We start from the raw sequence: 23,965 nt of genomic DNA on the forward strand, positions 1-23,965 counted from the left end.
TAGTATAAAACATTGTGAGCCTCTGTGAAGTCAACTTTTTGTAGAGAACAATGGAGCGAGCTGTTGATAGTATAAAACATTGTGAGCCTCTGTGAAGTCAACGCAGTTTTTCAGAAAGAGGAAATTTTTCACTCAAATAATAAGGCAAATTGCACAATTTTATGTGCATCTGCACACACATAAAATTGTGCAACAAGAGTGTTTTTTCTGCATGTTTTTTCTGGTAAATTCGATCACCAATTGGGCCCAATAATGTTCACAGGTTTGTTATTAAATGTATGCATTATGCTGGGATACATCAAGTGAAAATCTGGTCTTTGAAAATTACCAAACGTGTCTATAGTGCCATTAAAAATCAAAATAATGGTTCTGCTGTCGGGCCTTCTGTTGTTTGTCTCTGGAAACGCGATTATCCGGTCTCGGTTGATTACAGTTGAGTGGTCCTGAAGGAATCTCTAGGATAGTCAGAGCACACAATATGGAAGTATTGTCCGACTGTGCAAGGCCGACCGGCCGTTGCTGGGGCCTGGGGTTTGAGCAAACCATGAATATGCACAAAAACACAAGCGAAGTTTATACAACTGTGGAAGTTGTCCATCCCTGCTGCAGGAACGTCTACTGAGAACGAGAAAAAGTTGTTGTAACAGCGTAGAAAAAAAAAACCCTGCTAACGTTGCACAGCTTCCATGAGACCGGAAAGGGAACATAGCTTTAATGACGATTGGTGTTCTTTGACTATCGACTTGTTTTAACAACGCAGGAACAAAGTCAAATGCTGATGTTGCACTGCGGCTTCGCACGAAACCTGAACGAGGAACACAAATTTTGATAACAATAGTGTTCGACCATCACTTGGGAGACATGGGAAAAAGTTAACTGCTGAAGTTGCACGGTTTCCATGAAAAATGTACATTTAATGACAATTGGTGTTATTTAAGTATCGACTTATCGGACAACGCAGGAACTGCTGAAGTTGCCCTGGAGCTATTCGTGAAACCGGAAAAAAGGAACATATAATGACGACTGGTGTTATTTGAGTGTCGCTGCTTTGGAGAGTAATTTTGTTCCAGACATCATCGTCGTCAAAGATGGAAGTGGAGACGGCGAATCTGCCCGAGTACGAAACGGTCATCTCGATCCAGACAGTCTTCCTCCATGTTGTGATAAGCACTGGCTCCATTGTCATCGGGTGTAGAGTCACCCCGGATGACTTCACGAACTGCGTCAAGAAACCCACGGCGCTTTGGCTGACCACGCTAGCGGTGGTGTTCGTTGCACCTCTTAGTGCCTACGTCTTGAGTTTAGCTCTGCATCTGCACTTTTCGGATGGTATCACCCTTTTGGTTGCATCGTGTTGTCCGGCTGATATCCTGTCGCCCATATTCGCCTATTACACCAATGCGGATGTGACTTTATGGTGAGAATTGAACTGGGGCTGTGTTCGTTGTTGTAAGACTTATAGTGATTCTGTTGCAAACTACTTTTTAAAATTGTCCGATACAAATTGTATTCACTGTCATTGAGGATGTCAATATGAAATAAATGTCCAATTGAATTGAGTTTAATTAAAGTAGGCAGTGTGAGGTTTTGGGTGGCCTACTCTTTGTACACAAAAAAACCCCACAACGTCCACAGATTTTAAACTTCGATTGTTTTTATTTGAGAAAATAATGGTAGAAAGCTTTTGTTCCCATATGAATTGCTGAGGTGCTGTATTTTTTTTTAGAAATGAGTCAACAAAAAATCACGAAAATAATACTTTGGACTTACGCGAATTTCCTGAAAACATTCTCTGTGATTTATAATATTTTCCAATAACTCGACGTATGAAGCTGAAACTTCTACAGGTATAAAAGTAGATTAAGATGTATACTTCTCTGAAGTAGTTTTTGAGAAAGACGTATAGTTTCTTATTAAAATGAATTGAATTCAAGACCTCAGTTGAGGGAGGTCTCGAGTTCAAGCATCTCAAAGCACCTAACTTGTGCGACAAGGAGGTATTTTTATTTTATTATCTTGCAGGTTCGACGACCAATTGAGCTCAAATTTGCACAAGTTTGTTATTTTATACACAACGTTGAGATGCACGTTGAGACATGCGTCCCACTCAACAGCTTTAATATGATGGGGATGTTTTTACTCGCACTTTGTAAAATACTGCACTTTCACGACCACACATCACGAGCACCCCTATACCACACCTTGGACAATAAGTTAGCTTTCTAGGTGGTTATTCATCAAGCATCAAGCATGAGACAAACTGGTCTTTGACAATTACCAAAGGTGTCAGGTGCCTTTAAAGTCGAAACTTTTACGCCCCTGCAGTCTGTTATACGTTTCCGACCGTTAGTTTTTTTAGAGTTCATTTCAATCCACCAAGTTGTGTTTTAACAGTTTGCAATCTTCGAATAATAATAATCATTCAATTACTTTTTTAAACGTTTAATCTAAAACTGATGGGCTGGCTTTTTACGACAGCAATGGTGACTCACTGCTTTTGATACAATATGGCAAAACGAATAAACAAAATATGTAATGTCACGTTTTATGACAACATTTTATTACCCACATGCATGAATGGAATAATTATTTTATGAAAAATTATAATATTTATTAGTCTGTATGAAAGAAGACAGCAGATATTTTTATAAATGTTTTTTTTTCCCCACAATATTATAAAACTTCATAGAGGTATCAATATTAGTATTAAAATTATAACCCAAACGTTGCCCACCATGCAAATCTACGAAGTGTTAAATCATATAGGAGGCCTATGTTGTGTGTTTTCCTTCTAAATAATGTGTTGAAAACTTTCATTCGTTACTTTTCAGCTTGTCGGTCATCGTGCTCACGACCGCCATGTCCGTGGGCATGATTCCGCTGGGTATTGTCTTCTGTGCGTCGGCATTCTCGGAGCTCAACCTAGTCGAGATCCCACATGACACCATCGTCTTCATCCTGATACAGTACGTGATAGGGCTATCCATGGGCATGGCGTTCCGAAAGTTTAACGAGAAATGGGCCAACCATACGGTTAGGGTAAGTAGGCGAAAGATGAGCTAACCATACCGTGATTCTACGCTATGCAAAGTTTTAAATTCTGTTTATGTACACGATGCAACTGCAAACCTTACTAGATTATATACACATTCATGCAAAGTTTCCACGATATTATCACACTCATAAAGACACTGGACACTATTGGTAATTGTCAAAGACCAGTCTTCGCACTTGGTGTATCTCAACATATGCATAGAATAACCGACCTGTGAAAATTTGAGCTCAAATTCAATTGGTCGTCGAAGTTGTTAGATAATAATGAAAGAAAAAAACATTCTTGTCACATACACACGAAGTTGTGTGCTTTCAGATGCTTGATTTTGAGACCTCAAATCAAATTCTGAGGTCTCGAAATCAAATTCGTGGAAAATTACTTCTTTCTCGAAAACTACTCCACTTCAGAGGGAGCCGTTTCTCACAATGTGTTATACTACCAACCTCTCCCCATTACTCGTTACCAAGTACGGTTTTATGCCAATAATGATTTTGAGTAATTATCATTAGTGTCCACTGCCTTTAAACACGTAATAAAAAAGATGTTATTTTCCCATTTGAATAACTTGATCACTCTGTTTTCCTCCCTTCTCTACTTTGAAAACAGTTTCTCAGCTTCGTTCCGCCTCTTCTCGTCATAGTAATGGTAACCCTGACGACTGTACAGATCCCAAGGTCCATACAAGCTTCGTTGGTTGGAGCATTCTCCGTTCTCATCTACCTCCTTCTCATGCTAGCCGCGACCTACATCATCGGTGCGCTGTCCGGGCAGGAGCACGCTACCAGCCGGGCGATGGCACTCTGCGCGGCCAACAAAAGCACCCTGCTTGTCCTGACCATCGTTCACAACTCGTACCCGGGCGACGTCCTGGCCGAAGCCCTACCCGTGCCGACTCTGTTGGTGCTCGTGTACATCGCATTTGGCGTCCTGCTGTCGGCATTACACATAATTTACACTAAAGTGAAAGAAAGGCAATCTGACGCCACACTTTCATTCGAGGCTCGTGCATAAATGCCAGAGATTGGCCTCCAGCCTATAGGTCAATCCCCGTCCACAGTCACCATTCACCTACATTTTATTTTACATGGGAAAGTGCAGGTGCCAAACAACACTTCGGACCAATCAAAACACATGGAAGGAAGGCTTACGTCACTGCACGTTTATCCAATGAAATTGTTGTATTCAAACAGTGGACTTTCAAAACGCATCCTTCTTGAAACCGTATAGACGGGTATATGCCAAGGAAGAGGTTGTGGAACTGCTATCATTGCTAAACAGCACCTTCTTCCTGGAACACTGAAGAGCGCTTGCAGGCAACGGCTAGTTGGCCGTCTACAGGTGGTGAGATACAGGTGAGATCCGTGAAGCCAACGTCCTTCAGAATATGGTGCAAGACTGATTGGTTTACAGTGAGTGGCAAGACTGGTATCATTGCTAAACAGCACCGTCTTCCATGAACACTGAAGAGCAAAAGAGAGACAACAGCGCCTTGAGTACCTTGTTTGGTAGATACGTGCGCTATATAAGACTTCGAAATTATTAACAGCAGAGTGGAACTTTGTAGGGCCAAAAAAGCGCCCGGATAATATGTTGCAAGATTTGTTACGGAGAAGGGGAGAATCGACGCAGCCATTTTTGTATTTTGTCTTCTATACCAAAATGCAGCGTGAACCAAAAACGAGACTGAAGGTGACATTCAGTCGGGTTCCCTGTTGTTATAAGTGGAAACTATTTTTGTTAATAATTTATCACTGTGTATATAAAAGGGGCCAAGAGGGGTGTCTGTCATGATGGCAATGTCATTGTAAATAATGATATATATACTTGTAGTCTGTATATAGTAATTAACCCGTCTAATAATTGGTCTTTGTTATGTTTCATTTTACACATTGAGAGAAAGAGAAAAAGACACAAAAAGAAGACGACAACAACAACATTACCCAACAACAAACAAACAAGCAAAACAGCTTCACACCAAGAGGGGCCGTGGTTGAGTAGCACATAGTGCACTTGCCACTCAGTTGTAGGGTTGAGTTCCTGACCCCGATTCATCTTAAACACAAAAAGTAGCTAAGCACAACACAATTATGCTTACCAGAATAAGGTTACCAGCCTAACTATCATCTCACGTGTCCAAATTGTGACCGATATCCTGCTCATTTCTGTTAAACAATATTTACCGCTTAAGCAACTCTTAATGAAATTTGGCACATGCCCAGCTAGTCATTACATTTTGTTCCCCTTTATCTAGACTCTTAACCATGATTGCTTCTCTTCGCCCAGAAGTAGTTGGGGGGGGGGGGGGACACCTGTAATTCATCTAGCTTAGTCTCACAGTGAGCGTTACAAGATTCACGCTGCTCAGTAAGCCGCGACTGGTTTGAAATAACTGGTTCATTGAAACACTTTACGGTGTAGTGCCCATTCATACAGACCTGCTTCAGCACTAAAAGATGCTTAGCAAAACATAATTATGCCTACAAGAACAAGTTTACTAGCCAAAATACCACGTCACATGTACCTTTTATGATTGGCATCCGGATCATTTCTGCTTAGCAGGGAGTTAAGCAGCTCTATTGGGCCCAGAATTGAACGAGATCCCGGTCTCGTGGTGCCTGACTCATTTCGGGGTCAACGTGACCCCGAATGAGTGTCAAAAGGACCCACAAATGGGTCACACTGATATAGATTCAAGATTAAAACCCTTTTTTTCTCTTAGGACTAATTTGTGTGTGTGAAAAATTACCTCTTTCTCTAAAACGTTATCACTTCCAAGTGTCGTTTCCAACAATGTTTTATAATACCAGCAGCCAGTAGCTCTCCACTGCTTTTTTTCAATAACAGTTATGGTAATTAGTTTGAGGAGTAATTACGAAATGTAAACCCTCCATTTAACATATCATTTAACTGGCATTCGCACAGTACTACATTCACAATAATAATACCACGAGTACATTCATTATACGACATTGCCTCAGCTTTACAAAAAAAATAAAAGGGTTGTTAATCGTGCTCATTTTTATATCGAGAAGAACAGCGCACTTGTCAATCAGTAATAAATGATATTGCCCAAAACAATTTATTGGTTTTTAACCAGTAATTGTTCTTCTTTCGCTTTTATTACTTGCGTTTTATGGCCCGTCGGGATGAGTGTATAAAAAATTATACATTTGTGAAACCCCTTCTTTGTTCGTTTGTTTCTAACCAATCAATTGACAATAGTTATAGGAAAATGATCAACCAACAACTGCGTTGTTTTGAAAGAATTTGAAATGGTATTAAAAACTGCACACTCCTTTATTGAATAGTATAGTGTATTGTTATTATTATTATTATTATTATTATTATTTTGTATGGGGTCATGGGTCATCTGACGAGCCATTGTTTCTGAAGGGAGACTTTGGAACGCTAGGTGGCAGCAGACTCAACAGCCCTCAGGTAAAATTTTGCTCAACTGGTCATCGAAGTTGCAAGAGATTATGAAACAAAAATTCACCCTTGTTGCATCTTTGTTTTCTTTCAGGTACATAATGAAAGACTTCAGCTGAAGTCTTTTATGATTTGAGTGAGAAGGTACCTCTCCATTGCTCGTTTATCAAGTATAAGTTTTTATGCTAACAAGTATGTTGAACAGTTACCAATAGCGTCCATGCCTTTAAAGGCAGTGGACACTATTGGTAGTTACTCAAAATAATTATTAGCATAAAACCTTTCTTGATTACAAGTAATGGGGAGAGGTTGATAGTACAAAACAATGTTGAGAAACAGCTCGCTCTGAAGTGACAAGTTTTCGAGAGAGAAGTATTTTTTAAAGAATTTGATTTCGAGACCTCAAGTTTAGAATTTGAGGTCTCGAAATCAAGCATCAGAAAGCACAACTTCGTGTGACATGGGTGTTTTTTCTTTCATTATTATCTCGCAACATCGACGACTGATTGAGCTCAAATTTTCACAGGTTTGTTATTTCATGCATATGTTGAGATACACCAACTGTGAAGACTGGTCTTTGATAATTACCAATAGTGTCCACTGCCTTTAAACATGACTGATACAAACGGTTTGCATTTGGTGCGCGGTTACACCATCATGAGAGGCCATGATTTGAACTACATTAGCAACAAGGTTTTCTTTCTACATGAATGTACCCTGATGACTAATGGAATCCTTTAGAAAAAGCAACAATGGAACCAACAATTGGCACGACCCCGGTGTGTGAGCAATGGCGGTAATGGTAAGGGGCCGGGGGCTCAGAAGCTATTGGTGTTTACTGTATCTTCCAAGAGAGGATTTAAAGGGATTTCCAGAAAACAAAGACAGAGTCAACGCACTAGGCCCAAATTTCATAGAGCTGTTAAGCACGAAAGTTTGCTTAGCTTGAAATTTCTTCCTTGAGAAAAAAAAACCCCGGGTTACCAACCAAATATTGACCGGTATTGACTGTGTGAGCAATGACAGTGATGGTAAGGGGCCGGGTGGGGGGGGGGGGGGGGGGGGGGGGGGAGGGGGCTCAGAAGCTATTGGTGGTTACTGTATCTTCCTAGACAGGGTCAACGCAATGGGCCCAATTTCATAGAGCTGCTAAGCACGAAAATTTGCTAGCATGAAATGTTTTCCTTGAAATAAACCCCAAGAATTACCAACCAAAATTTGTAGCAGAGTCTTTCTCGAAGGCTAAACAATTTTTTAATGCTATGAAAAAGTATTTTGACTAATTACCAAAATGCTATGAAAAAGTATTTTGACTAATTACCAAAATGCTATGAAAAAGTATTTTGAATAATTACCAAAGGTGTCCATCTTGTGCCATTAACATGCCTGATACAATTTTGCATTTGGTGCGCGATATCATACTAAGAGGTCATGATTTGAACTACATTAGCAACAAGGTTTCCTTTCTATATGAATTATTTACCCTGATGACTAAGGGAATCCTTTAGAAAAAGCAACAATGGAACCAACAATGGGGACGACCCCGGTGTGTGAGCAATGACAGTGATGGTAAGGGGCCGGGGGGCTCAGAAGCTATTGGTGTTTACTGCATCTTCCAAGAGAGGATTTTAAAGGGATTTTAAAGGTGTATATAAATTATTTCATTTTGCACAAAAAGAGAAAATATAATTAGCTGTTGCAAACTGCTTACCAACCTAAATGATCTATGTTTGGTTATGGTCAAAGACCAGTATTCTCACTTGATGTGTCCCCAGAAAATGCATTTAATAACAAATCTGTGAAAACTTGAGCTCAACTGGTCATCGAAGTTGCGAGCAATGTGAAAGAAAAAACACCCTTGGTGCATCTTTGTTTTCTTTCATCTGCCCAATAATAAAAGGCTTCAGCTAAGTCTTTTATTATTTGAGTGAGAAATTACCTCTTTCTCAACGACTACGTTACTTCAGAGGGAGCCGTTTCTTACAATGTTTTATACTACCAACCTCTCTCCATTACTCGTTATCAAGTAATTTTGTTTTGCTGAGAAAATAGAATAAGCTGTTGCAAACAACTTACCAACCAAACGAACCTATGGTATTCATGCAAACAAAAAATAGGTAATGGCCTGACGTTTCGACCCTAGCAGAGTCTTTCTCGAAGGCTAAACAATTTTTTAATGCTATGAAAAAGTATTTTGACTAATTACCAAAATGCTATGAAAAAGTATTTTGACTAATTACCAAATTGCTATGAAAAAGTATTTTGAATAATTACCAAAGGTGTCCATCTTGTGCCATTAACATGCCTGATACAATTTTGCATTTGGTGCGCGATATCATACTGAGAGGTCATGATTTGAACTACATTAGCAACAAGGTTTCCTTTCTATATGAATTATTTACCCTGATGACTAAGGGAATCCTTTAGAAAAAGCAACAATGGAACCAACAATGGGGACGACCCCGGTGTGTGAGCAATGACAGTGATGGTAAGGGGCCGGGGGGCTCAGAAGCTATTGGTGTTTACTGCATCTTCCAAGAGAGGATTTTAAAGGGATTTCCCAAAAACTAAGACAGAGTCAACGCACTAGGCCCAAATTTCATAGAGCTGCTAAGCACGAAAATTTGCTTAGCTTGAAATTTCTTCCTTGAGAAAAAACCCCCCCAGGATTACCAACCAAATATTGACCGGTATTCAGCTGACATGTTGTTCGCTTATCCTGAAAATCACGTTTACATGTGGTTGGTAATCCTTTTATTATCACGGCAAAAATTTCATGCCAAGCTAAGCAAATTTGTGTGCTTAGCAGCTCTATGAAATTGGACCCTGCACGCTACGACCTGGAGGTACTGGCAAAGTTGGTCTGAGTCCGGAGGCTCCCTCATTTCTGTTTCGGGGTGGGTTGATGGGTCACACGCGATTTTTGTGATTATGGCGGTGCTAAATCATAGCTTCTTTAGTCAATGTGTCTAGATATTCATGTTTGAATCAATGGTCTAGGGTTCTCAGCCAATCTGACCAGTACCAATGAGGCAAAGTCAGTGTCCGAAAGGATGATGGCTTGAAAGAGGCTACGGCTTCACAATTAAAAACGTAAAGTTCTTCAACAGTTTAGCCAACGCTCATAGCCGTAGCCGAAGTCACTTGATTCGAGCTTGACCTAAAATAAGATTGTTAGCTTCTCGAATCATTGTTTCGCACACTCAAATGGTGTGCTTTTGTGTGCCGCAAGGATCCATTTTGGGGCCTCTACTTTTGACCTTTATCTCCCCTTGGCCGCATCACCCTTCCCCATGCGTTTTTGGAACAAAAATGGCCTCTCATCGCAAAATGTCGCAACTCTCTCCATAAGCATAGAGGTTTGTTATAGAACTCATGCTCAAAACAGCCCTTACTACTGTGACCACAGCTCTGACTGTCACTCTCGAATACTGCCCTCTATTGGCTTAAAATATAAAAACAAACATTTACACTTTAAATACCGTACAACTATGTCTACCGATACAATCCAATAGACAACCCGTCTCAAATAGTACATACCAAAAGAAAGAGTGACGGTTGCATTCAATTTCAGCACCTTAAAACCGTAAGGTGCAACATCGGTTGGTCTCACAAAAAAAACGAGCTGTCGAGTTTTTCGACATTTGCCTCATTCATTCTCCGCACCAACTTCTTTTTCAATCAAGTTAATTAAACTCGAGTTCTTCAAATAATTGAACATCTGATAAGCAATTGATAATAAACATCCGAGTCCGATGAAGACAATTAAAAGAAATGTTGGTCCGGGCAGAGCCTCAACGAGAACGTGCCCCGAGTACGAGTCGTAGATAATTGTGAGTACGACGATGGAACTTTTGTTGCCCGCGCAAAACGCCATCGCACGGCATGTCTTTTGCCCCTGTCCGGTCAGTAACCCGAGAATATACGTTCCGACGAGTACCACGAGAAGGTATATGGTAACGGCAGTTATCTCATCAAGTGAAGCATGGAGAGAGTGAGGGACCAGTATGCCGTTCATCACAATCATTGTGATGACGGGAACCAGTGGAGTCCAGCTGAAAACCTGAGATGAAAAAAAACAGGACAAAATACATCAACCTCGAAATTAGTGTAAACAACTAACCGTGACATCTTCATAAAAAATATCGTTAAAAGGCAAAGTATTCCTTTGGTGTATGGAACCGTTCGATTATTTTTATACTACAATATTGTGTATACAACAAAACTGTATCAACATTTCATTTCTAAAGGTTGTCGCGTTTTTGAGATATCGCCAGAATGTTGAAAGAATATGTCCACGCAGCAAGAATACTAACGCTTCTCAGATTCAACGTTTTATATAACCACATTACTTCGAAGTGAAATATTTCTCAAAATGCTTTACACTATCAAACACTGCTGTAGGCTAGGCTTCTGGCCGAAAGCTTGTGTTGCAGTCAATTTTGAGGAGTCATTCCAATTCATTTAGTTGGTTTCGTTGCTTGTAAAACACCACGAGTCTACCCCTCGTAAAGAAACAAAATCGATTTCTATCCCCACCCACCTTAACGAAGTTATCAGCCCAGTGTTCCTTGAACTTTCTGAAGGCCATTCCAACACCGAGGCCGGCCACACCCTCCAGGAGAATGATAACGATGGTATCGTATGGTATCTCGGCCAGACTGAGGGTGGGAAAAGAGGACGAGCAGAAGAGGACCCCACACGGTATAAAACCCACGGCCATGGTGGTCGACAGCATAAAAACCGTAAGGCTATGACAACAACAAAAACGCAAGAATAAACTATAAATAGTACTAAACTTGCTAGTGCAACGATGTAATCAGTCTCTTTTGAGGGAGTGTTGGCTCTGAAAAGAGCCGGTTGGTCTCGAAGTTTCGAACGGTATACTCTTAGTAATCACAACTCTAACTCCAACTCTAGAGCTATCGTAAACTCTAACCATCTTAATTTTGGGTACACAAACGGGCTACGCATCTCATCAGACTCTGAACAAGTCAAATAAAGGTGCAGTCAAAAATACACACCATGTGTTACGGTTATTTCATAATGTAACTTACGATCACAGCAGTTATTTATTTCTGGTCTGAAGGAGTTGGATAGGAGGTTCAGTATCAACAACAAAAACATTCAATTTTTGGCATTTCTGTCACAGCCTTTAATCTGTTTTCCAACGTCTGTGCTAAAGCAGTCAACCGAATAGTTTTTATTACAAGCGGTAGTACAAACTCACAAAAATAACCTCTTTCAAAAGCCTGGAATTTCTTCATGCGTGCTGTATTGACATTATTATAATTATGCGTTATACAACTGCTTTCAGATGAGTTGCACGTCCCACACCGTCACAAGTTATTTTTTTTTATATTGGGTATTGGACCTTCATGTAGACTTGTAAAGTGAATGTCTGCCCTGTACATTGATATTGGACATTGTACATTCACACGTTTGTACAGCGAATATCAATGTTGCTTTTTTGATATTGGACATTCGACATTCACGTAGTTTTTGTACAGTTAATATCAACATTGCTTTTTTGGTATTGGACATTCACGTTGACTTGAACAGTGACTGTCTGCCCTGTACATTGATATTGGACATTGTACATTCACACGTTTGTACAGCGAATATCAATGTTGCTTTTTCGATATTGGACATTGGACATTCACGTAGTTTTGTACAGTTAATATCAACATTGCTTTTTCGGTATTGGACATTCACGTTGACTTGAACAGTGACTGTCTGCCCTGTACATTGATATTGGACATTGTACATTCACACGTTTGTACAGCGAATATCAATGTTGCTTTTTCGATATTGGACATTGGACATTCACGTTTTTTTGTACAGTTAATATCAACATTGCTTTTTCGGTATTGGACATTCACGTTGACTTGAACAGTGAATGTCCAATATCCAATATCAACAAATGTAGACCGTCCCACAGAATCCTTACCACAAACATACATCCGAGTTGGTGTAATAGGCAAACACTGCAGAGAGGATGTCCGACGGGCCACACGCCGTGATCAACAGGGCGATCCCGTTCGTAGAGTGGAGCTGCATGGACACCGTCAAAATATAGGCCGTCAGGGGAGCGAAGAACACCACCACGGACATGGTCACCCAAAGGGCGGTGGGTTTCTTGACGCACTGGGTGAAGTCATCGGTGGTGACGGCACACCCCATGATGAGCGAACCGAGGCCCACCGCAGCGAGGAGACATCTACGCTGGAACGCGGAGACGTCATCGATCACTACGAAATCTGCGACCTCCTCGGACGAGGACAGAATATGGGAGGTCATTTTAAGATCACGATTACATACACAAGATTAGACACACTTTCGAGATCTTCAGGCGATCAATACATGCCAGCTTAGAAACTATTCCAGAAATCAGAGAATCATTCTTCGTATAAAGAGTAAACTTAAAAGTAGATCACTGCATCTGGGTAAAGACTGTCTGATCCCTTGCTCATGTGGTTTGACAATCTTGTCAAGAGTTGACTAAAAAGTAGCTTACTACGTCCGGGTATAATATAGGTCTAGTCCTTGCTCTATGATTTGACAAGCACGCAAAGAGATTACAAAAACAACGTTTATTACAATCCATCCAGGTAAAGACCGTTTGGTCTTTGCTCACGCGGCGGTTGACAATCTCATCAAGAGTTGACTACAAAGTTGCTTACTACGGTCCGGGTTGAGACTGTCTGGTTCTTGCTCTATGGTTTGACACCCTCCTCCTCAACAGTTTGCACGGCTTACTTTATGAGCTTGATTCGGAACAGTTTTTCGTAACTCCAAGCCAACCTTCGGCGAACTTGAAGTGTGTGCAGGACCTGTAGCACGTACACACATTTTCACAGCGCGTGATGGTGCGATACCCCTATTCAAAATACAAGTGTTGTTATTGCGAGGTGCGTACGAGGGGAAAACCAACAACTATATTTGACAAAGAATGATTTGTTTGGGCCCTTTATGTTTTATGCAAGGCCATCTGATTTAGTAAAGGTCGCTGTTCCTGGTTCAATTTCACATATAACTTAAGACTCACTAGTCTGGAAAAGGGGAGGTATTACAAACATAAGGTAACTCCAACTCGAAATAAACTAGACTTGTGAAATCTACCACCACCTTGACCCATCAATGACATAACGAAACGCACAAAGGACTAAAACCTTCTTTCTTAAACTATGTCCTGAAACTATTGGAATAGTTTTTAAACAAAACAAATTGTTGTAATACATTTTAAGAGTGAAGTTGACTTGTGGTATTCAAAACGACTTTATACCAAAAGGAAAAAACTTGACTTATGACATTAATGTTTAGTTCATGGACTAGTACATGCTAGAAGGCCCATCGTGCCGTCAACTGACTTGTGAAATTCATCTTGGAACTTCCTCCCATTTGATTGTCCTCAAACACCGCCCCCCCCCCCCCGCACACAATCTTGTTAAAAGCCCACTTTTGGAAATTGTCAAAAAACTATTCTCCTTAGGCATATCACAACATTGTAATGCCTATAAGAGAAAAGCAGCACATGCGAATTGCTTGCACCTGTTTGGATACCTATAGCGCCCCCTGTTGGCATGGCACTCGTTCGCTCGGCCTAAACCTGTTTATTGTGGATGGGGTGCACTCCAAAATAGGGAGAAAACGGAGCGTCGGCATCACTATTTTATATTATATCTGAGACAGATTTGAGAGTCAGTCCAATGCAACGGGTACAGCGTAACGAGTTTGCTCAATAATGTGACTTCCAACTTGAGGTAATTTAGGTGACACGATGCCCTGAACACTGTCCTATCATTCATGCCGAGAGTGATGTACTCTCGACCCGAGACTTAAAATCTGTGAGGGCGTTTTCCATTTTGATGGAGAAACTCGAGCCGTCTGGGCTGTCTGGACGGGATGAGATCTGGTTGATTGGATGAGACGAGAGGGCCGCATTGAATAATAGATAGATAGATAGATAATATAGCATTTATTGTCCACATGAACAAAAAGATTTCCCCTTGCAAATGGGTATACAAAATAGACGATGTGACCTGTGACCTGTGACATCACGTGTTTACACAAGAGCCACAGAGCCTGGACTTCCTGCAGGCTAGAACAAATTATAAAATCTTATGGAGATTGCAATGTCTAATTCTTATCAACTTTTGATATGATGAAAGGGGCACATCCCAAAAACTTGCCCAGCTTTTACTTTCTTAACTCTTGGATTTATATGGGAATTATGATACAAAATGTCAACTTTTCCATATGAACTGTGCAGTATTGTGCCTGCCAGAATACTCAAAGAATGTACAAGGTCACACTTACCAAAGTGCTGGGACAAAGTTCTCATGGTCTATAGGATGTATATAATTGATTAATTCAACGTGCCATAATCTAAACATGGGTAACATCGTTTTGAGCGTCTCCGTTGCTTCTACACTCCTTGGATTCGAATCAGACACGCATTGACTACCAAGATGCAATATAGCACACAACTTACCGAGTGCAGAGAATCTGAGTGCAGAGGATAAAGGGACACTTCTTACAAATTTCAATATCTTAGCAGTGTATAAATACATAGGACATTTGACAATAGACAGTGCGTACAGCGAACATTGGACATTTGACATTGAAAATTTGACCTTTTTGACATTGGACGTTGGTCATTGGGTATTGGAAAGTTGACAGAGGATAGTGTGCATTGGCCATTTTGGACAGTCGACAGTGTGAGTGTTGGACATTGGACATATCTGCTGCCACCTAGCGTTCCAAAGTCTCCCATTGATTTGGCAATTTAAGTCCAGACCCCCTCGTCCCCACAGTAAGTGTCTTAGCTACGTCCCCGATTCCATCATCCAGACAGAAGAGTCATGGATAGGACAACGTGATGATGACGTCAGAGAGATTGAACGCAAATAAACGACAGGTTGAACGCTCCACACAGGGTGCATTTGCATAATTTATTTTTATGAAGCCACATTTATTCAACACTGCCATTGCAAGTATCAGTACATGAAGTGATCTAGCTATGATCTCTACGTACGTACAATTATGTCATTATTTTAATATTACGAGTTTAAGATTACCTCTCAGGTATACTATCATTAAATAGACAAGAAATAAAATATAAAAATAATAAATACTAGAGTATTTCACTATAACTTAAATACCATTTAACGTTTAGAATCCGTCAAGCTATCATCCAAATTTCGATAGGGTATCATCCAAGATAAATGTGCAAGTTAGGGTAAAACAAAAAGTATATTATAATCTTGAAATCACCATGAAACTATTCCACCAACAAAATATATACCGATGATATTGTTCAGCAAAGGCGTCTTCAGCAAAGGCGTCTTCAGCAAAGGCGTCTTCAGCAAAGGCGTCATGGGACGCCATTACTTATAGTCAGCAATACCAAGAGGGAAATCGCTATGTACGCCCTTCGTAAGCGTACGTGTATAGAGTACATTCATGTTTATGTACAAACATGCTCGCTATAAGACTTGAAGGTTCGCGCGGTTTCGTCCATGTTTTTAAAACTGAGGGTTACCACGTTTGTTGTTTAAAGGTGAAAGAAATTCAATCTTGCACTTTCACAGGTCCCAACGTTGGAGTGAAAAGCATGAGGCTTACACATGTTATATTTGACTCATTCTCGATGATGTTGGGGAAATAATTGACAACTTTAAGTTCTTTAAAAAAAGGCAATTTTTGTTTATACAAATAAAATATTAAAACACGAGTTAAGCTGAACTGGTACTGGGAAATCGGTCAAACAATTTATAATAAGTGCATTTGTAATAGAGTGAAAATAAGATCAAAGATATGTTAATTGCTATACATTTGCATAATGCCGGTTATAATTTGCATGAATTTATCACATCGTTTTACACTAAACACTACAGATCTTTATGCTGCGGCCACCTTTGTCAAGTTCCCTGTACACAATACCCAATTTCTCCATAATGCAAACTGAGGTACCAGACTGTTTCAACACTACCATTGGTTACACCGAGAGTGTCCGAATCGATGGCTTAGGTAGGTGGCTAACTGGGCCCCAGTTCAACAGAACTGCTTCAAGCAACCTGCAGCTAAGCACACGAAATATACGCTTACCATAGTTACCAGCCAAACTACCATGTCACATGTACACATTGTGACTGGTGTCCTGCTCATGTACTTAGCAGACAATTATCAAGCAATATATTATGTTTTAACAGCTCTATGAAATCGGAGCTGCTTGACTGCACAAAAGGTAGCTAAACACAAAAGCAATTTGCAAACCAATGTAAGGTTACCCGCTAAAAGACCATGTACAATCTGTGACCGGTATCCTGCTAAAGCAGAACATCGTAGGGAATGTTTGCAGCTTAAACTGCTCTATTAAACGAGGGCCCAGTATGCCGAAAAGGCAATAGCTGTGGTCGAAGTTTCTTGATTTGGATTGAATTGAACAAAGATGGCCGCCATGTTATAAAGACATATCGACCCCAAAGGTCACTATCACAGATATCTACGTAGATGATTACATCAACCTGTTTAGCTAAGTTCTCTATTACCAAGTCTAATACCACTACGAGTTTATAATAATTGTTCCTTTGGAACTGCCAGTCAATGAGCTACAAATCCGGGGAACTAAACACCCACACATTATTATAAATGTATATAGTGTCAGTTTCGCGCACATGTTTATAAAATAGTTTGGTCCAGTTTGGCGCGCATTTTTTCCTTTCTATTCCAAACGAGAGCACATTACAAAGTTTTAAAGCGAGTCTCCAAGACCCTTTCATGTGTATACGGACATGAAGCAATATTTTTATAATAATGATTTATATACAATGCGAATTACCCGACAGCCACTGTCGTCGCTCGCTAATAAAAAGGAAGGAAAAATAGTAAACGGGGTCGGTGCCACTAAACTGGAGGAGAAAACGGAAGCATATCTTGGTGGGGCTGGAATGTTAATTAAACAAAGTCAATCTCGAAGGGCAGACGGGTAGGTAGTGTGATGCAAACTGGCCGTCAGTGATGGTTGATGCGGTTTTTGTGTTCACTCCTCGCGCGGCCGGACTAAAACAATTAGCACAGATTTCGAAGCGATACCTTACTCATCACTCGGGCCAGCGCCAGGAGAAAAAGATGATGACGATGAGGAGAATGAGCGAAGGCGAGAGAATCAGCAATCAATCAGTATAGATCCAAGCCGGGTTCGTTAACCCCGACCGGCTCTCAGACGCAGGTTCACCCCCGTGAGTTCGCACACCACCACCGCAACTGTCGCGCCTGCTTCCGCTAAAAAATATGTCCTGCATTTCGTCGTGAAGCTCTGACCGTGCATTCCCTTGAGGGGGTTGGGTGCCGGTGATTTTGAAAAAAATCGTTCACAATAACGGGAAGAGGTTTTTTTTTAAATAAATCTGAAAGCTAATACACAATATTGTTAAATTGTAATGAACATGACCAAAGATGGGATGATCAGAAAGAGAATTTCCGAATCTGAAGAATTCATGCTAGCGACTTGGGAAAGACCCTAAATGAAGCTGTCACTGGATGGGGGAGATACTATACACAACTGTGAGGGCGCTGAGACGGCGCTAACTCACTGAGACGTATGGCAACTTAAAAATCTAATTCCTTAAACTTACAAATTGTCAGAGATTATGAAAGCAGTGAAACTCTCACAAAAAAATTAACGTTTTAGTTCAATTACCCTTTCATCAAAAAGTGTTTTTTGAAACATCACAATAAATGAAGGTTTTGTTTTAATTACCGGTTCACCATAACGTGTTGAAAACATCACAAGAAATGAAAGTTTTGTTTTAATTACCGGTTCGACACCAACATGTGTTTGAGATAATATCACACAAGAAATTAAGGTTTTAATTAAATTACCGGTGCACCAAATGTGTTCCACACGTTTTGTCCCCCAATACACTCTCTGACTCAGAACATGTTACATCATCACAATCAAAGCAAAGATACGTTTGAACCACAAACACAAAAAGCAATTACACCGACGGAGTGAAAAATTGCTTGACGGTTTCGTCGTCTGGCGGCAAATGAAAAAAAAGGAGAAGGTGATCGATAAGACTCAATGTCAAACAAAAAGACAAACACCCACAGTCGGTCAGAGCGAGTTGAGAGAAGACCACGTGGGTGGAGTATGTCTCATCAGTGTCCATATCTTCGTGGTCATCACCCTCTGTAAGAATATCAAACCCCGAACAGACTAGGGGAAAGTCTATGGTTTGAATCCGTGGTCCTATCCTATGTTTGAACCGTGCATTCTTTGAGTGGTTTTCTACATTTGTTTTTGTACTGGTGGAAGGGTTCTTTCTGAATAGAAGTTATGGTAAATACATCATTGAAGAAGACGACTTTCAATAAGTAAATACCTTAAAAATAGAATAATACCTGTGCCAAACTGCTTGTCAACACCAACGGACCCATGGTGTCAATGCAAACAATAGTTGATGGCCCAACGTTTCGACCATAGTAGGGTCTTTCTCTTAAGGGTAATGACTATTTAAATACACTAAATCGCCACGTTTTTGATTGGTCATCTGAGACCGATAGAGGGCTCTGCCCGAAACAGATCGCTAAAACTGAATGCATTTTGGTTGGTCTATTTCACAAGGTGCTTTGCACACACAAATATTTTTATGGAACAGAGTTCCACTTTAATAGTTCCCACTCCGTTCTTTCACCCCAAACTTTGACGATGTATTATTCTCATTTAATCTTTCCAAAAGACATAAAAGAAGAGCACCACCGAGCCACATTTTAAGACTTCCAATCACAGCGATATTCGAGAGCCGTCTGATGGGTTTCTCGACACCCCTGCACCGAGTCACCCTGGGCTCGTGTCCTGCCGTCGCCACAGAACCCCGTCAAGTATCGCTCCAGGGGCGACACTGATATCATTCCGGATGGCCAAGTACGAGTGAAAATACCGGGTGAAGATGAGCCAGAACTGCTGACAAGTAGAAAAACAAATGTTTTATAAAAGGTGTTGCATGGTGGCTGGCGCGTGGGGTCTCGCGGCTTGCGTCATATCCTATCGGCTGTACTGTAGCTCATTGCATCAGCACGGTTGTCCCGTTCGCAGCGCCGCGGCCGCCGATCAATTTAACTTCCTGCCGCGTCGACTGGCGTACCACGTGGTGCTCCAAGCACGCAAGTCTCGCCGTCTAAACAAGGGTGGCGGCAGTGCTCGCTAGGAGCACCTCCTCCCGGAAAATATTTCACATATTTCGAAATGAAAAACTTTCAGTTGGTAACTTCCATCATCACATCAACTGCTTTTTTTGTAAGTTCGTAAAATGTCAAACTGGATTTGCGGTTTTGTCCCACGGGCCACAATCAAGCGTTCGCCCCTAACATATTTACGATCATAATGTGACCCTTTAATTGGCTGCGGAATCTCTCAAAACATCTTTTGGGACCTTCAGGAGGAGATCCACGTGTCTTCGTGAATAGAAAAGAAAAAGCCTTAGTCACATATTAATCACAAATCTTTCATTTCTTGTCTGGCAACAGACGATTCATCTCTCGCAGGAACCAGACGTTATTGTCTGACAGTCTGCGGCTGCTCGATGATACGTGAGGCATTTCTACGCCAATCTCCCTAAGTGCTAGGAACGCTAACAAGACTAGCCCCCCGGAACATACCACTAACGGCCTCTGATTAACATCGGCGATAACATACATGCAGGAAAGAGATATCAGGTTTCCCTCTCGCATTAGTTTGGATAGACTTTAGATATGAAACCAAAACCTCGGATCAACTTTGCCATCATTGCTTCCTAGAAATGGGAAGTTCGACGACGAGTAAGGTTGTATTTTGATGACGATTCGTCATAAGAAGTCTACATGATTTGATATCTCCTTTTTATATCTGTTTAAAATAACTGTCAGTTTAGGGTTGGCTGTCCCCTGCGTGGTTTCACAGACAAACCTGTCAGTGAGGGAATCCATGTTTTCCAGAATCATCAAATACACACCATTATAATCACTACTGTCCCAAACAGAAGTTTTAAATAATTTTGGATGGATTACTGTTATGGTTAGTGAAACATACACTTTAATGACACTAATAAAAAGGGAACACTTTTGCCCAAACTTTCTTGTTGGTACGACCACAAAATTCATAAGATAACATTATAAATAATTAAATTCCAGTCGAGCTTATTTCTAAAAAATACTATCGTTTTTTTTAATTCGAGCGTTACATTACTGATACAAATTGGTATCTCTTATTTTCATCGTTTCACACAAGAACATCAATTTTAAGGCTTCCCATTGGTGTCGTATACAACTTTATTATTAAGATTTTTCACTTTTACAAGACCAATAACGTCGGGCAACGTGAGAACCAATAACGAAGTATGGGGTACTTATTATAAATACATTTAAAAGTTGGCTGGTCGCCAGCCTCGCGTATCAAATTCGCGCAACAATAGTTTAACAGGGTACCAGCGAAAGACTGTCCTCCTCCTCCCCTCCCGAACGCATTTCTTTCTGTACATCAAAATTGCCACTGCCGTAAAGTGCTTTCCAATGGGGAATTTTTATTTTTCTATATCTTTTGAAAAAAGGCAATCCTTAAAAAACAAATATCAGCAGGACATTTTTTGAGGATGGCAATTCTAATGCACAGAAATCTTGTTTGCGTCCCCGCACCATAAATCCAAAATGGCCGCCGCTATGTCGGAAGTTATTCTATATTAGACTTGAGGGCGATTTCCAAGTCAATGAAGAAGTCGATGAGATTGCTCGGCAGTGCGGAATCCACAAGGGTCTTGGGAAGCATACCTCCAAGATCTGATTGGACCATATTCACAACTCGGGTCATGTTGCTCTGTCTGTATCAAGGAGGAAAAGGGATAGAAGAACAAAAAGAAACATTGTGAATTCGACAAGCAAACACTTGCACTGCAGCTATTATTCAAGAACTGACTCCGCGGCAGTACAGTTAATTCAGATCCTATAAGCTTAAGTAGTAGTCCCAGCCTATTTCTTTACCATCCGCCCAGGTAATAGTTAACAAGCAGGACAGTTCTTTTCAGGACTGAGAAGTCTCCCGAACACCATAACAATCTACTCCGCGGTAGTAGACTTAAGCAAGACAGTCCTTTAAGAACAAACTCTACCTGGCAAGTAGATACACACATGGTGTTACCGCAAACCAAATATATATCTATTATACACTTACTCTTGAAAAACTCTCGGGTCAGAATTGACTCGGTTCTGTAAGTCCCAGGGGCCTGCCAACATTGTTTTATGTTGAACAATGTGCGCTTTGAGGGTTTCACATTGTGGCATTTGACACCATTCTAACATGAGGTTGCATAATAGTGTTTCCCAGTTTCATCATGAAGACTCTTTCTATTTATATGAAAATGTGCGGGTCAGAAAAATGAGTCTGTCCTGTGGATGCCTCTTTTAACATCAGAATTCAAGTATTGATTTACGATGGCATGACGCCATTTTTAAAGTACTTCCACATCACTATTTTAATCTGTAGTTAAGATTTACTCTCCGAATTATTCTCTCAAGAGGTCGTGATGATTTACAATCTCGAGATAGTTATACCCTACTCCGAACTTGAAGTATCTCCATCAATTTCGCCATCGGTTCCCGGAACTATAAAACTCATCACGGTTGCCCAAAGGCGCGTTCAAATGTTACGAATGTTCTCTCCCCCACAGGGAATGAAAGCAAGATAAACGAATGGCTCCACGTGTAATATTATCCCATCTCTCTCCCTACCTCGCTCAAACCAGGAAAAAAAAAATGATGAGTTTATGTTCGTGCTGTATGACCAGGAACAAGTTCAGACGAGCGTGTGTACAGCATCCCCTGGTGCTGTAGGCGTTACCCAACACCGAGACGAGACCGACTCGCAGACGATATCAGATACGAAACCCAACACCGAAGTTAAATATAACAATTTCTATCGCCATCCACTGAGTGGATTTTAATGGGAAGATTGAACAAGGTTGCATCATATCCATTTTTATAAAAAATATATAAAAAAAATGGGAGAAAAAATCGAGAGCGTTTAACTCGACTCTGACTACAGTACTGACCAAACTATTGTCTGCTCACGGTTGACGGCTCGTTTGACCGACACTTGATATTATCGTGAGCTTAGATTTACGGCACGTGCGCTAACAACCCCATCCAACATTTCCACGTGGCACCTGGAGGTCGCCAGACGCTTTCGATTTCGAGTGCAGACATTTTGATTTGTCTCTCTCTTTCTCCATGTTCTTCTTTAAAATCTAGCGGTGTTTTTGTTGTCATGAACAAGTTATTTCAGTCCTATGATATCCTTTATCGATACAGTGACTTCACAACATAATTTAAGTTACAACAAAGAAAACTATTGATAGGAACAACTACAAACCAGTTCCTGTTAGAAAAATAATACCCTTAGGCTATAAACAAGTACCTTGTCTTTCAGAAATGATTTGTAAGAAATAATCTTAGGCCTATTTGAAAAGCTTCAAGCGGTATTTGTTTTAAATACTTAATCTCAATTACACTTAATACATGATTCATCTATAAGACGAACAACTCGAGACAGCCCCCAAACATGATTAATAAACATCAAAATCCCCATCGCCCTTTCTTATTAGTCCAACTACGAATTAGCTAATCGTTAACTAGCGGGGAGCGAAGACCGTTTAATGCTAGAGCGTGGACATGCGAGTGACGGCCTACCGTCAAATGAGAACTAGGGCCGGCGTCCCACATCCACAAGGAGCAACCGTGGAAGTGATGGCTTAATCTTCGATTTCAGATTGACCAAAGTGATCTAATTTATCGCTCAGTGGACTGCAATATTCACCCTCGGGCTAGAAGCGTGATGAGGGTTGCCCAAGTAGAAAAAAAACACGTCACAGCGAACGGGCGGCACTTTTTTTCGCATGTAGTTTAGATTTTTTGTTTTAAATCGATTTAGAAAAGAGAAAATTCCCCCATTCAAAAGCATTACGACAGTGGCCATTTCGTAGTGCAGAATTTTGTTTTGGGACTTGCCAAATTATCTCTTTAAAACGGGAACGTTGTTATATATGAGGACGGCAAAACGAAGAAAGACAAGTGAGGTTTGGGACTTCAGAATGTACTCTTATAAAACAGAACCTCTTTAAAACGGCTTTAAGAGCCGACAGAACCAAGAAAGACACAGCAGAAATGAGATTTGGGACTTCAGAATTCACTCTCTATAAGCAGATTACCTCTTGATAACGCCCTCTTGTTGTCGAGGGTTAACTGTGCATGGTGTGCCGCTTGGTAGGCCTCGTATAGGAACAATCACTTTGGTCTATATATATCTTTAAACTTGGTCCCCAAAGACAGAAATATTTTAGAAATATTTTCAGCTTCACACTTGATTCACAAAAAAAAATGCATGGATGGATACCATTCATTTAAATACATTCTACCCAAGCCTAAAAGGGGTAACCCTGTTTCAGCCTT

At 40.7% G+C, this 23,965-nt stretch overlaps 3 protein-coding genes across 4 annotated transcripts in view; 1 reads left to right on the forward strand and 2 right to left on the reverse strand.

Moving 5' to 3' along the window:
* Positions 1-334: 334 nt before the first annotated feature.
* Positions 335-5,890, forward strand: LOC117295505 (ileal sodium/bile acid cotransporter-like). Its single transcript, XM_033778191.1, has 3 exons — positions 335-1,417; positions 2,832-3,039; positions 3,662-5,890. The coding sequence occupies exons 1-3, from the start codon at positions 1,089-1,091 to the stop codon at positions 4,064-4,066; spliced, it is 942 nt and encodes a 313-aa protein (XP_033634082.1). The 5' UTR covers positions 335-1,088; the 3' UTR covers positions 4,067-5,890.
* Positions 5,891-8,735: 2,845 nt separating this feature from the next.
* LOC117295506 (solute carrier family 10 member 6-like) lies at positions 8,736-13,344 on the reverse strand. The gene is made up of 3 exons (XM_033778192.1): positions 12,435-13,344; positions 11,028-11,235; positions 8,736-10,547 (listed from the first exon to the last, which is right to left on the reverse strand). The coding sequence occupies exons 1-3, from the start codon at positions 12,782-12,784 to the stop codon at positions 10,134-10,136; spliced, it is 972 nt and encodes a 323-aa protein (XP_033634083.1). The 5' UTR covers positions 12,785-13,344; the 3' UTR covers positions 8,736-10,133.
* A 2,075-nt stretch (positions 13,345-15,419) lies between these two features.
* The window catches only part of LOC117295507 (stAR-related lipid transfer protein 5-like), a 30,431-nt gene continuing 21,885 nt past the window's right edge, over positions 15,420-23,965 (reverse strand). For both annotated transcript variants that reach the window (XM_033778194.1, XM_033778193.1), the window contains one exon: positions 15,420-21,342. In XM_033778194.1, the coding sequence (XP_033634085.1) occupies positions 21,195-21,342 (148 nt within the window). In that variant the 3' untranslated portion in view covers positions 15,420-21,194. The remainder of the gene's footprint in view (positions 21,343-23,965) is intronic.

This window comes from Asterias rubens, chromosome 10, assembly GCF_902459465.1.
Source record: "Asterias rubens chromosome 10, eAstRub1.3, whole genome shotgun sequence".
In the NCBI taxonomy this organism is placed as follows: domain Eukaryota; kingdom Metazoa; phylum Echinodermata; class Asteroidea; order Forcipulatida; family Asteriidae; genus Asterias; species Asterias rubens.